The following is a 14,269-nucleotide window of genomic DNA, read 5'->3' on the forward strand; positions in this document are numbered from 1 at the left end:
CCGTCTACCTTTACTCCCCATTTATGCCGAATTGGTTTTGAAGAACTTTCTCATTTCTGGGTGGACACCTCGATCACTCTGTGAGCAAAAGTGGGAGTGAAAAAGAATGAGGTGCAGTAGTGATGGATTTCTGTATAATTTCTACCACCTGGGGACCTTTAATGTGCGCTGACACCACACAGCACATGGCTTCTTTTTGAGTTTCGTGTCCATCGAAACCTGGCTGTCACAGCCGGGTTCGAACCTACCTGGGGTAGTGCAGTATTGGGCTCTCGCAGTCCGACCTACCTGCCCTTGCTAGTCGTCGCCACAATGCTAGTGTGTTTGCTTCTTAAGCTACAACCGGAACTTTACATCTGCGCACCCTCACCACGCGTCTCCCTCTGCACCTGTCATGAGCAGTAGGTATCACAACCTCAAGCCCACACAACTACATTCTCTACGTCATTCTTCCACCAGACGGCCAGCAACTGGAATGGCGTTCCCTGAGAACTTGCTGCTATCACCTGCCCATCTATGTTTCTTGTCTGGAGTGCACATGTAGTTGCACAAAGAAAATCTTTACTTTGTATAACTTGCTTAAGAATTATCTTTACTTGTTTTGTATTTGTGCCCTGCATCACTTATGTAATACGCTGAAACGATGGTCTTTAAGGTAATAAAAATGAAAATCCCCTGTGTAGTGATGCCACATCATCACTGATATCTATATAGGGGATGTGTGCCCTTATGACAGCAGTTTCCAACACCAGTCTTGAAACAACATTTTTTATTTTCCCATACTTGCACAGAACATACAAAACTATTACGCCAAAAGACCTATGGCAATGGCTGGTAAAAATAAATATTTCATGGTAGTATAAAGAGTAAAGCTATGGGTGCTAATGCTTTATGCGCAAACAATAATATTATACTATAATATTATACTATAATTTTCTTTCCATCTATGATGGAGAACACTGCGGATAAATCCTGCTTGCGGACCAAATGCCCTGACTTAATTCGAAAGCCTCTAAGCAGGACAGCATCTCAGAGGTAGATACTCAAGTCATGCCATTGGTCAAAGAGCTCTCGCCCCAGGATGTGCTTGGCACGGCTCCATCTGCACTGCTTTCAGCAATGGCCGTGTCGCCATCGCGCTCCTCCTGCCCTCCTTCTTGGGACCCGTTGCCAGACATGGCAGCTGCTGCTTCTGCAGCTAGCCGCTTGCGCTTTGCCCATGCCGCCTTTACCCATGGCTTCTTCACTTTCTTCGGGGTGTAGTAAGACTTGGCACGTTTGGGATGAGTGCATGGAGGAAGTGCCACAGTGTCGATAACATTCTGTTCATCCACCAACAGTGGCCAAAGAAAGAATGAGAGAAAGCGACCGCACAACAGATCGTATTTTTTTCGAGTGTCTCGTAGCTGTTCACACCGACGGCAGGCATGCTGGTACAAGTCCGGTGCCCACTCTCGGCTGGCAAAGGAGCAGAGCTCATCCTCTGAAAGAGCTCTCGAGTGGCAATAAGTGCAGCGAATGCTGTCAATGTTTACTGCGTCAAGGGCCTCGCAGAGTTCCGGAAAGGCAGAGCCGTCACATAGGTAAAGCCAAGAGTCTGTGTGCTCTCCGTCTGCAAAACGATCCACGAGACGTCCAAACGTAGCCATGGTTGTCTGCAAAAAAACAAGGGTGGCACCAAACATTTACATTCTGACATAAAGCTCACAAACTTAATGATAAAGAGGTTAAAATCAAACAAGACAACAAAGCCACGCAAAGAAACAGGAAACCACTCAGTGCCTACTTGCTGCCGACAGAAGTGACAGTCCACTCACTGTAGCAGAGAAGTAAAACTTGCGCAAAAGTTAATCAATACATATGCATTTATTTCTTTGGTAGGCCAATGTTGCCTATGAACCAACCACACATTTTTCTTTCCTGCTATTAACAAGCTTTTCACTTCAACATTACCTACAAGGTAGGCTTACTTCATTGTGATGCAACGTGCCGACATACGCAGCATCAGAGTGCGCTGCTAAACCTTGTTAGTTTTGACTAGCATATTTCAAATCACTTACAATATTCTCATGGTAACATTTAAGCAACAAGGCACGTTTGCATCCAAATACACAGAAGTAGCCTCTTATATCTTGAGTGTTTTGGTAGCCACTTTCTGAAGTTTAAAGTTAGGGTGCTTGGAAAAACAATGTTTTCAGGAAAAATCTAAGCTGTGACGAACATTAGTGACTTCGAAAATCATGCTTAACTGAAAGCTAAGCAGCTAAATTTTAACAACACTTTAATTACTCCAGCTTCGAGGTCAGTTTGTCATCTTTGCAGCCGCAGATATGATAAGCCATATCGCTTTGTAAAACAGAAAATATCATTCTCTAAAACCCTCTACCCCAAGGAAACCTTACGCTTCTTTCTGCACAAAACTGGAACACACCACACAAGGTGCGCATGTACCCATTGGTGACAGGTTGCAATCTGAACTGCGCACAATTCGAATCATCTGCATTATTAGGTATACAGCGGCATACGGTTTCTTTTCTTTAGTCACATGGTACAGATGAATAGATTCATCATCGCAGCTGTAGTGTTTGTAATTGGCATTAAGCTGAATGTCAATATTAAGATGGCAACTAAGGTCAATAAAAACATGGCAGCTTAACGAACAAGCTCGCATCATCTGCGTCCTGCTCAGTCTAGACAATCAGACCCACTCCTGGTCTATAGGAACACTAAAATGGTGTCAGAAGTGTTCTTTAACCTCGTGTGAACATCAAATCGACAGCCATTCCGTCGTAGCATCCCCCAGAAGCAAGCAGCAACCAGTAGTCACAGCCATGGCGCATGTGCTCCCACCCTTCCCAAGTTTCGACCCTCGTGCGACCGACGCCAAAAACATAGGTCACGAGTCAACGAAGTGGATAGCAAAAATTGAGAACTTTCTTTTAGCGTGTGATATCACGACAGATGCGTGAAAGAAAGTGTTCCTCCTGCAGTATGTCTGTGAAGAAGTCTTCGACATATTTTGCTCACTCCCTGACAGCGCTAAACAAGCTGCAACGGCAATAAGCACGACCCAGGCCACGCAGAGCACATCGGCGCCAGAATACGATGCCGCACGAGCGAAACTGAACTCCTATTTTGCTCCACGAGTGAACTCAACATTTGCAATTTACAAATTCTGTCAAGCTCAGCAGAACGCTGGTGAGTCACTGGACGCCTTCTACGCGCGCCTCCGTCAGCTTTCTCGCCACTGTAACTACGAAAATGTCCCCGCTGAAGTGCAGAACCAAATCATCCTAGCCACAACATTGTCTCACCTCCATAAATATGCAATGCTCCATTCCCTCACTTTACCGGACTTACTTAGCCAAGGAAGAATGTTCGAGGATGTCGAACGGGATGTGTCCGAAATCGAAAAGAACGTCGAAAGCAATGCGGCGGTATTTGCAATGCACAAGGAAGAACAACACCATGGTCAACACCAAAGAAAGGATCAGCAGATGCCACGACAGACCTTCGCACCGCAACGGCCTCGTGTTTCATTAGCAAGTTGTCACAACTGTGGCGGCAAGTGACCTCAACAAGGCGGACGATTAAGCTGGCCCGCATGGGGCAAGACATGCAAGGCATGTAACAAGATTGGTCACTTTGCATGATTCTGCCGTTCAACGACGAGAATGGTACAAGCAGTGGACTATGACAGTGGTCCAAACAGAAACTGGCAGGCAGCCTGCAGTAGGAAGAATTCAAGTACTAAAGAGCATGCAGCCACCTGTGACACCAATTAAGCAGCGACGAATATGTTTTTGCTGCTACGACTTCCCTTCACGCAAGCCCGTCTCCAAAAGCTATTAGCACTGTCAACAATGTACCGGTCACTTTCGTAATTGACACAGGTGCAACAGTGTAACTGACACAAGTGCAACAGTGTTAACTGTTGCTCAAAATGACTTCAAGAGCTATCGCCTCAATGTGAATCTCCAGGAAACATCCACCAGAGTGTTCCCACACAAAGCAACATATCCCCTTGATCTTCTAGGCAAAGTCTCTGTCACAATAAGGTACAAAGGTAAGTGCAATGAAGAAGACATCTTGGTCATTCCAGGAAACTGTGCGCCACTCTTAACCTTCACAGCAGCATCCAACCAGGGTCTTGTCAAGACCACGTACCAAGTTCACGAGCAACCAGGTGACAAGTCGATCGTGGAAGCATTCCCCAAGTTGTTTAGTGGAGTTGGAAAACTCAAAAACCAACAGATCCACCTTTTCATGGACGACACTCATAGGCATATTCCATTTGCCTTACCTGATGCCACAGAAAAAGAACGTGAACACCTCAAGTCAGAAGACATCATTGAGCCAGCCATTGGACCTACACCCTGGGTGTCCCCTGTGGGCTTTGTGCCTAATTGTGCCTAAACCACATCAGCCTGATGAAATTCGAATCTGCATTGACGTGCGTGTTGTGAACACTGGCAATCAATGTGAACGACATTTGTCTCCAACAGTGGATGACACCATTGTTGCCTTGAATGGATCAACAGTATTCTCCAACCTTGATCTCAAGAATGGGTATCATCAGTTGGAACTTGACACATCTTCAAGGCAGCTCACAACATTCTCAACACATGTTGGCTTGTTTCGCTACAAACGCCTAAACTTTGGCATCAGCAGTGCAGCTGAAATCTTTCAGAACACCATCCGCCACGTGCTGAATGGCATCCCCAAAGTCCTAAATTTTAGTGATGACATTCTTGTCTTTGGACAAACAAAACAGCAGCACGACGCCTCTTTAGAAGCCGTTCTGCATCGACTCCAAGAAGCTGGATTGACACTCAATGAAAGAAGTGTCACTTTCATCAACGAGAACTGAACTTCTTTGTACTTATTTTTTCAACTGATGGTGCACGTCCTGATCCCAAGAAAGTAGCAGCCTTTCTGCAAACCAAAACACCGGAGTCACCTCAAGAACTGAACAGCCTGCTAGGAATGGTCAACTACTCAGGAAAATTTCTAAGAAATCTAGCCAACCTCACACAGCCCTTACGTGAACTGACAATGAAGAATGTTTCATGGGAGTGGACAGAACAATGTCAGAACGCCCTTGAGAGCATGAAGTAAGCCATGTCCAATGCCTCCAACCACCTTGCTTACTTTGACCCATCCAAACCGACACAACTGGTAGTAGACGCAACTCCACATGGACTAGGTTCAATCCTCGCACAGCGTGTCACGGAACACGCTGCAGTGACTGCTTTAGCAAGCAGAGCACTTACACAAGTTGAAAGCCGTTACTCCCAAATAGAACGTGAGATGCTCGCAGCTGTATGGGCCATGGAACACTTCCGCCTTTATCTTTGTGGAGTTCACTTCCTTTTGCTGACTGATCACAAGCCTTTAGTGAACATATAAGGAAATCCACGATCATCACCATCTGCCCGCATTGAGCGCCTCGCTTTATGTATTCAACAGTACAAGTTCGATGTGCAACACACTGCTGGAAGCAGCAACCCTTCCGATTATCTTTCCAGGCATCCGGTTTCTGAGATGCAGATGTGTGCCCTCATCAGCAAGGTGCCCAATGAGTGTGTTAACATTATCCAGCGCCACAGCATCCCAAATTCCTTCTCGGCTTAAGTCGCTGAAGAAACTAAAGCCAACAGCTACAGTTGCTTACCAGTGCTATCCAGCACCCCACACTCAACAGCTGGGTCTCAAACGAACTGAAGCCATTTGCACCTGTAAAGGCAGAGCTAACAACAACACCTGAAAGCATCATTCTTCGAGGAACACGCCTAGTTCTTCCCAATAGCCTGCAGAAACAAGCAGTGCTGCTGGCCCACAAAGGCCATCAAGGGATCGTCAAAACAAAACAACTGTTGAGGGAAAAGGCCTGATTTCCAGATATGGACAAGCTCGCGCGCACTTTGAGTAAAAGCTGCCTACCATGTCAAGCAGCTGTTCCCCGAGCAAAGATAGAACCACTTGCCATCACTGAACCACCCAATGGTCCCAGGAAGGAAGTGTCGGTTGACTTTTGTGGTCCTTTCCCAGATGGAAAATATGCCATGGTGGTAATAGATGACTTTTCATGATATCCAGTACTGCAAGTCATACACTCCACAAGTGCAAACAACGTATTTCCTGCCCTGCGACAAGTGTTCTGCCAGTTCAGAATCCCAGCACAGGTGAAAAGCGACAATGGACCACCATTCCAAGGAATAATGTTTGCTGCCTTCTCAAAGGAGCTGGGATTTCGACAGCATCGAGTCCACACCTTTGTGGCCTCTGGCTAATGGTGAAGTTGAATGATTTATGAGCATGTTCACACATTCAGCTTGAGAACACAGATTGGAAAGTAGAACTCGACTCTTTCCTCTTAACATACAGGTCTTCGAAACACCTCACAACAGGAAGATTACCATATGAACTGCTGTCCGGCCGACCGATGAGACATCTTCTGCCTTGCTACACTGAAGCTCCTTTGGAAACTGAAGACTTGAAGTTGAAAGTAACTGTGCTCAAGAAAAACACTTACAACAAACATCACGCTGACACACGAAGGCATGCTCAACCACATCGCTTCTGTGTTGGTCAAAGAGTCTTGTGTAAGCAGGACAGATACGACAAGTTCACTCCGTACTATGATCCAGACCATTATACCATTGTCAGCGTTCATGGATCACAAATCAAGGAATCGAGAGGAAATAGAGTGATAACGTGCAATTCAAGCTTTTTCAAAGATGCCTCTGGCCTTTGAGAAGCACCAGCCACACCACTCGACTGTGATATCGTATATCCACCACCTACTTCAGTGCCAGGTACTGCACCACCTGTATTGCACCAGAGTTCTCTAATGCAGTGCTACCCAAAGGGAAACAGAAAGCCTCCTCGTCATCTGTCAGACTTCACAACATGACTTTGTGACTGTTAGTTGCCAGGAGACATTCACGATCTTTCTGCAGTGAACTGTTTTTACACCTTGTGCACATTCAGTCAACATTCCCCAAGGAGGGTAGTGTAGTGTTTTTAATTGGCATTTAGCCGAATGTTAATATTGTGTTGGCAACTAAGGTCAATAAAAACATGGCAACTTAACGAACAAGCTCGCATCATCTGCGTGCCACTCAATCTAGACAATCGACCCACTCCTGGTCCACGGGAACACTAAACCCGCCTCCACAGCAGTCATTTTCAAGAGCATTACATTTATGTAACCATGATACCTCACTAGGGCACTCTCCAAAAAAGCATTTGCCACCATAATACTGCACCTCTCTTGTTATGAATTTGCACAGGCCTACAATACGCAACAACTATCCTTGGCAACAGATTAAAGCACCCAGGGCCGAAACACACCCTCTCTTCCTACACAGCGAAATACAGTTTTAGGTTGCAGCTAATACTTTGCAGTTCAAATAGAGTGCATAGTGAAAATACCGATGATTTCAGACATATTTCTGACATAACTGCAGTTTCAGCATTACAGAGTCACAACAGAAACAACTTTTTTGATCACAGCAAATTTTCTTAGGATCCTGAGGTTAAGAGATGCTTCCATAGATGGCACGAGTTTTACCAGCAACGAAAGAAAGCAACCACGCAGCTGAAACAGTTGTAGATGCTCCGGCCCTGCAGCATTATCTTCACTGTCAAGAAGAGTTGTCACGGAGCATAAAGAGACAGAAAGCTGGGGGAAATGCGGTGTGGAGAGACGAACAGCCTTCACAAAGGAAATAGCCACGATGCAATTCCAAGCCGGTTCTGTTTGTCTCCATTTGTTTCTCCCTCCTCACTTCCACAATTGCTGAGTTATTGAAATGCCCTACGGCTGAGCTCGATTCGTGCAACCGTGTTGCTGTGCATGTTGTCAAACGAAGACAGCCTCAAGCTCTGCACAAGTAGCCAACTGTATCTGTGCGCCATCTTTTTATCCCTGCTTCCATTTGCTGCAGTGCAAGGCTGGTGCCTACCCTTGGCTAACCTCCTTGCTGCTCCTCCTCTGCTCTCTCTCTCACCATTAATACCAGTTACTGACGTTCTCACCACCCCGCACAAGGCAGCAGGCTGAGGCATATATGTTAGAGCAAAGCGGCAGTATCCACCTCATTTGGCGAAAGCAAGGGAGCCAGGTGGCTACTCCCCACGTGGTAGTCTGCGGGCACGACCAGCACGCTCATGCAGAAGAATTCCTCGAACGCAGGAAGGGTGCCCACTTCCTCAACCTCAGGGTCTCCCGGTGGTCTCTCCAGGCCGTATATGTCGTGAAGAACTGCAAGAGAGAGAGGAGTAAATTTCGATTCAGATGCACCCATGTATGGCACATATATCGATAAACTAGCACACAATCTGCTTCTGTGACAACATTCACGTGCCAGAGTCGCTGAATCTTTGACACACGCCTGCGAGTACAGACGAAAGTGTGCAGTACGATAAGCGGATGGTGATGAGCTGGTGCAATTGGCAGCACGATGCTCGCCACATAATGAGAGCCCAGCAGCCGCGATTATGCAAGAATGCCAGAACCACAAGAGAGTATTAAATCTCAACTCTAGCCCCCTTTCATGAGCCAACCAGGTCGCCATTAAGAACATCCCACACACCTGCCACTTAACTCCCTGAGTGATTCACTAATGCATTCACTGCTTCACTCATCCGTTTATCGATCCCTGTATGCATATCTATTCACATATTTATCTGTTTATGTGCTCATTTACTTAGCTGGACAACACTGCCAGCCGCCTTTTGGCAACCAAGGCAGAGGGGTTCAAGAGAGGTATTTGTATGTTGCCTCAGGATTGCACACCTCAACATGGGAGCCAGAGACAAAATGATAGCATAAGGCTATGTGCACCGGAACTGCCCTTTACATTCTCTCGGTGCAACACCTACTCGATGGCTGCTGCACCATATGTGGGCACAACCCGCGAATATGACACAGCTCTCGCCTTGCTCACACAGCAGACCTGCGCTGACTGCCTCCAGCTTGCGGAACATCGAAGCTACCTCTGTAGCTACCTGACATCAGCTTCAGCAGCATCTGCTGCTGATCAGCATAAAGCAATGAAAATGAGCACCAGTACAGATGTTATCAGTTCCCAAGAACGATTCGGGGTGCTCAGTACACTGCAGCATTGTCCCTCAGCATGGCGCCTTAGCAAGGGGCTTTCCATTCGTGTTCATGGAAATGCTCAGAATCATGTCAGGCAGCAGAAGAGGTGCAAGGCATGCGAGCTGGAAACCTACTCAGGGGCTTATTTTCCTCGCTTCCAATGAAACTTCAACGCTAGCGCAAGTGTGCGCAAGTTTGGAATGACTTTCAAAGCAGCAAATATGCCAGTTCCAAGCAACCACTAGCATTTTTGGCGAACATAGCAAAATACACCAGAGTGCAACATGGATCTGCAAGCATCATTGAAGTGACTAAACAATATTAGTCAAATCTCAATTATGCAGGCTCGAAAAGGATCAGATTATTTTTTTCAAATGTAAGCATAATTCAATCCAAAGATGGCCCAATAAAATGACAGAATGATGATATGCATTGTGTGAGCACCTGCTCCAGAGAAGCATCTGCTCTTTCTGTAACCTATTCGAGTATATTTGACCACTCAACACTGAGGATAGCTGATGAATCTGCAGTGGCCTTCACTCGTCATGACCCTGCCCGAGCCACTCAGCTGCCTCTTCCCCACAGCCACCCCAGTTCGCAAGGTTCCTTCCTCGAAAGGTGCGTGCAAAGAAAACTGGACAGACGCCCATGTACGACCTCAACTTCAACACAAGAACTACGTATCTCAAGCTACGAAGTCTCAACACAACATTATGACTTACATCAGGCCGCCATAGACAGCAAACCACACTGTACGGCTTTTTGACAAAGGTTCTCAGACCAGACCAAGTGCCACACACATGTACATGTTGTTTGAATTAACAAATTTTTTTTGTTATGGCAACATAACTACTACAGCACAAATCGTCGGCTCCAATAAATCTAGTAATTTGGCTTAACCCAGTAAACCAGATTTCACTGCAAAAGGCAATATCCATGCACTGAGCAATTAAACAACTGTAGGCCAGTTGCCTGAAATGAGAAAGAAAATCACAGCATCACCACAAGCAAGAGCACACATTTTGGGCATATCCTGCTAGATGTTGTTCAACTTCCACCGAGTGGAGAGACGAGTGATTGTGCTGGAGATGCGCCCAAAACACCAGGTATCTCGGAAAGTGAGAAGGGCCAGGTACGGATCGGAGCTTTTCTCAAGCAGGTCCTTCACTGTCCGCACCATACGCTCAGCCTCTCCGTTACTCTGGGGGTAACGAGGGCTGCTTGTCTCAAGACGGAATCCTTAAGATTGGGCAAACTTGACGATATCATTGGATACGAACCGAGGACCATTGTCTGTCCGCACGACGTCGGGAATCCCGAAGTGAGCAAAGCAACTCTTCACAGCAGCAATAAACGCCATAGCAGTTATAGTCCACAGTGTGATCACTTCAGGGAACTAGAGTAGTAATCGACAATCAGAACATAGTCACATCCTTTAAACTAGAACAGGTCGATACCGAGGTGTTGCCATGGCCTCTCCGGTGTGGGAGTTGACATCAGTGGCTCTGAACGTACGACTCGAGTCTCGACACATTTCGGACACTGGGCCACAAGGTGTTCAACATGCAGGTTGCAATTTGGCCACCAAACGCACTCTCGGGCGCGTTCTTGACAGCGGCGTATCCTTTGATGCCCTTCGTGCAGCAGTGCGAGAATGTCGAAACGACAGAATGACGATACAGCGATCCAACAGAAGCAGACCCTCGTACACACTCAGTCTGTCTCTCTCCTTCCAGTATGGTGCTATGTGGGTTGGTACTCTGTTCTTGGAAGGCCAGCCTCTCTCAGAGTAAGTCATGACTGAGGAACACTCCCCATCTTGAGCTTGCTGTCGGTGAACATCATCTAGCCAACTTTGCACTCAAGGAGGTAGATCCTTCAAGACCTCACCGATGAAGATTTCCAGGCTGTTAACGGCTTTCGAGGTTGGCGAGCCACAGGGTGCTCGTGATAGAGTGTCGGCCGTAGCTACGAGTTTCCCCGGTACATATTTGACAGTGTACTGATAGCGCATCAGCTTTATCCACATTCGCTGTACTCGAAGTGGCAAGATTTCAAGATCCTTGCTCGCAAAGAGGGATACGAGAGGAAGATGATCCATCTCGACCTCAGAGCTTAGACCGCGAAAATACTGGTCAAACCTAGCCACGGCGCATGTGACTGCCAGAGATTCTTTTTCCGTCTAACTGTAGCATCCCTCTGTAGGAGTGAGGGATCTAGAAGCGTAGGCCACAACACATTGAAGTCCTGAAGGCTGATCTTGGACCAAGATGGCCCCCAGACCGTGAGAGCGTGCATCAGCTGATACTACAGTCTGGCAATGCGGGTGGTACTTTGCCATACACGTTTCCGAGCTGAGCGACAACTTGTTGCGAGTGAAAGCTTCCCCAAATCCAGGTGCTGTTCTTGTTCAAGAGAGAACGAATGGGTGTCGTGATATCAGACAGGTTTGGAATGAAGCAAAGCTATTACAGGGGCTAGATGGCTGATCATACTGAGAACAAATGCGCTACAAGCGACACAAAAGGACACATACACACACACACATACACACATACACACATACACACAAGCGCAAACTAACAACTGTTTATTCCATACGGAAGGTGCGTTTATATACGCAGCGTCAGTTTTTGAAAGAAGCAACTATCCCATCATCAAACACATGACCATCACCACGACACAGCATCTGCACTTATCAAGTCAATCTCAGTTTTTGTAAGTGCAATAGAAGGAGTGCTTACACAATTTCCATTTTCCACCTTTTTCATTAAAAATGCTTCGACTATCTCTCTTTCAATCCTTTCTTTCTGTTTTCCTCCAATTGTGGTCCTGTGGAAAATTGGTGTGCACTTCTTCTTACACCTGCAGCAATGTTGCGCTAGATTTCCCGGGTGGTTAATTTTGTCGCAGTCATTGTGATGCTCCAAAAGTCGCGTGTTGACACATCTTCCCGATTGTCCAATGTATTGTTTTCCGCATGATATTGGTATTCTATATATGATGTTCTTCTGGCATGGTACGAACCTTTCCCTGTGGGCAATGTCACATTCCTTGCGCTTGTCACTCTTTCCTTTTGCGTTTACCTTGTTGCACAGGCTTATCAACTTTTTTGGTGCGCTGAATACAACTTTCACTTGGTGTTTGTTCGCCACCTTCTTCAATCCGTGCGATACCTTATGTATATACGGTATAACAACCATTCCTTCTCTATTACTCTGTTCTTTTGACTTCTTTTTTTCTTTCCTCGTCAGAGATTTCAGCACTTTTTCGCCCACTGACACGATCATGTTGTCAGGGAACCCACTATCGGTCAGCCGACTTATTTGCATGCTGATGCTCTCAGTCATTTTGTGCTCGCAGGACTTCGTCAGGCTCTGCATCATACACGATTGGGCAACACTCCTTTTGACAAGCTTAGACTTGCTGGAATCATATCGCATGATGCTTTTTTTCACTTTTTGTATGCTACCACGTATGGACAGGGGTTTCCTGTATTTGTAGATCAAGGAATCTTATCATCCCTTTTTCCGGGAGTTCATACGTGAAGTCAGGGCCATCAAATATGCGTTTATAAAGCGTGACCATCGCCTACGCGTCAACCGCGCCTGCTTTTTCCGCACTAAAACAGAGCAAGAAATCGTCTACATACCGAAAGCATGCCAACACGTTCCTGCCTTCGAGCTCTGGTTTGAGGGTGCAATCACCCTTTGCCATGTACAGGTTCGAAAGCACAGGGGCCAGACACGAACCAATGCTTATGCTGCCTCTCTGTGCGTACACTTTTCCTTCATACTGCACGTAAAGGGATCTTAAATATACCCAAAGTAGTTCAAGGAACCCACTGACGCTCGTCCCACATTCATTCTGAAAACTTCGTCGCTCCATAGCTGTCAATACTTTCCTCTACTGCAGAAATCGCACCGTCTTGAGGGATTGAATAACGCATGTCTTTAACGTCCACAGACAAGCAAGTCACCGGTGTCCCGTTCTTCAAGAAGCAGATGACCTGCTCTGATCCTTTCACCATGTATGGGTCATCACAAGTCAGTTTAGACAGTTGGACCTGCAAGTATCTAGCAACATGACTTTGCCATGTGTTCTTGTCCTCAACGATCATCCTGAAGGGGTTGCCTTCTTTGTGGGTTTTGACCGAAAAGAATGGCCGCAGTGTGAGCCCCTTGCTTCCTTTGACCGCGTTCGAGAGCTTTTCCAAACCAAGCCGGGCACATGATTTGGCCGCTTCCAATCTCATTTTCTTCAGATCTTTTTCCTCCACATTCAATTCATCGAAATTCTTTTGAATGGCATCAATAGCTTTTCTCTCATGTTCATCTCTTTTCATAACCACGAATTGACCGGTTTTGTCCGAAATTTGAAGCGTAAGTGCGTGGTCGATTAAAAATTCAACAGTCTTTTTGATTGAAAAACGCTCCTTTCTTGGTTGTGGCAGTTTTTTGACGCAATTTACACCTCCAGCAACGCAGGCAGCTTTCTCCAGCCCAGGGGCCCTACTGGCAATGGTGTGTACCATTCTTAACAGCTGTACTGCAGTGGCTTTGACAGGAACGGCATACTTGGGACCTCTGTCTAACATGGACTGTACCTTGCTTGGTAGATGGCTCCCAGACAAGTCGATGTGACCTTTTCTCTCACTTGGCCGACGCTGCTTCTTTGGTAATGAAGCGAAAGTCCTCTTCGACTTCTCTTCTCCAATTGACCCTGCCAACTCAAGGAAGTATCTCACCATCACCCTAGTTCCTTCTTTGTCGAGCGTTTGAGCGCAGGTCGATTCGATGTGGAGACGGTATAACCCAATCTGCCTCCAGCTTTCTGCTCGGACGATTTTGCATATTCTTCGAGCCGTCCTCTCTCTGGGCGCCATAGCTCCCAACACAGTCTTGATTGCAGCACTCGTCAGGCCGTGGTTCAGGGCATACGTGAGAGTTCGGGTCCTGGTCCTTTCCTCCGCAATGCAGTTCACGAGGTAGTAAACACGATGTAATGGTTGCAGGTGTGGAACATAGAAGCCCGTTGTACTTGAAATAGAGGCCAGCAAAGCTATTACAGGGGCTAGTTGGTTGATCATACTGGTAACAAATGCGCTAGTATATCGTCGATCATATTGTCAACTTCGGAAGTGCATTCTAACAGTCTTGA

At 46.5% G+C, this 14,269-nt stretch overlaps 1 protein-coding gene and 1 pseudogene across 2 annotated transcripts in view; one reads left to right on the forward strand and one right to left on the reverse strand.

The window, feature by feature from the left end:
- Positions 1-754: 754 nt before the first annotated feature.
- The window catches only part of LOC144110445 (uncharacterized), an 89,292-nt gene continuing 75,777 nt past the window's right edge, over positions 755-14,269 (reverse strand). For both annotated transcript variants that reach the window (XM_077643341.1, XM_077643342.1), the window contains exons 11-12: positions 8,103-8,269; positions 755-1,655 (exon numbers count right to left, since the gene is read on the reverse strand). In XM_077643341.1, coding sequence (XP_077499467.1) covers positions 1,044-1,655; positions 8,103-8,269 — 779 coding nt within the window. In that variant the 3' untranslated portion in view covers positions 755-1,043. The remainder of the gene's footprint in view (positions 1,656-8,102; positions 8,270-14,269) is intronic.
- Positions 1,685-3,572, forward strand: LOC144110832 (uncharacterized; annotated as a pseudogene).

The sequence above is a fragment of the Amblyomma americanum genome, chromosome 11 (assembly GCF_052857255.1).
Source record: "Amblyomma americanum isolate KBUSLIRL-KWMA chromosome 11, ASM5285725v1, whole genome shotgun sequence".
NCBI lineage: Eukaryota > Metazoa > Arthropoda > Arachnida > Ixodida > Ixodidae > Amblyomma > Amblyomma americanum.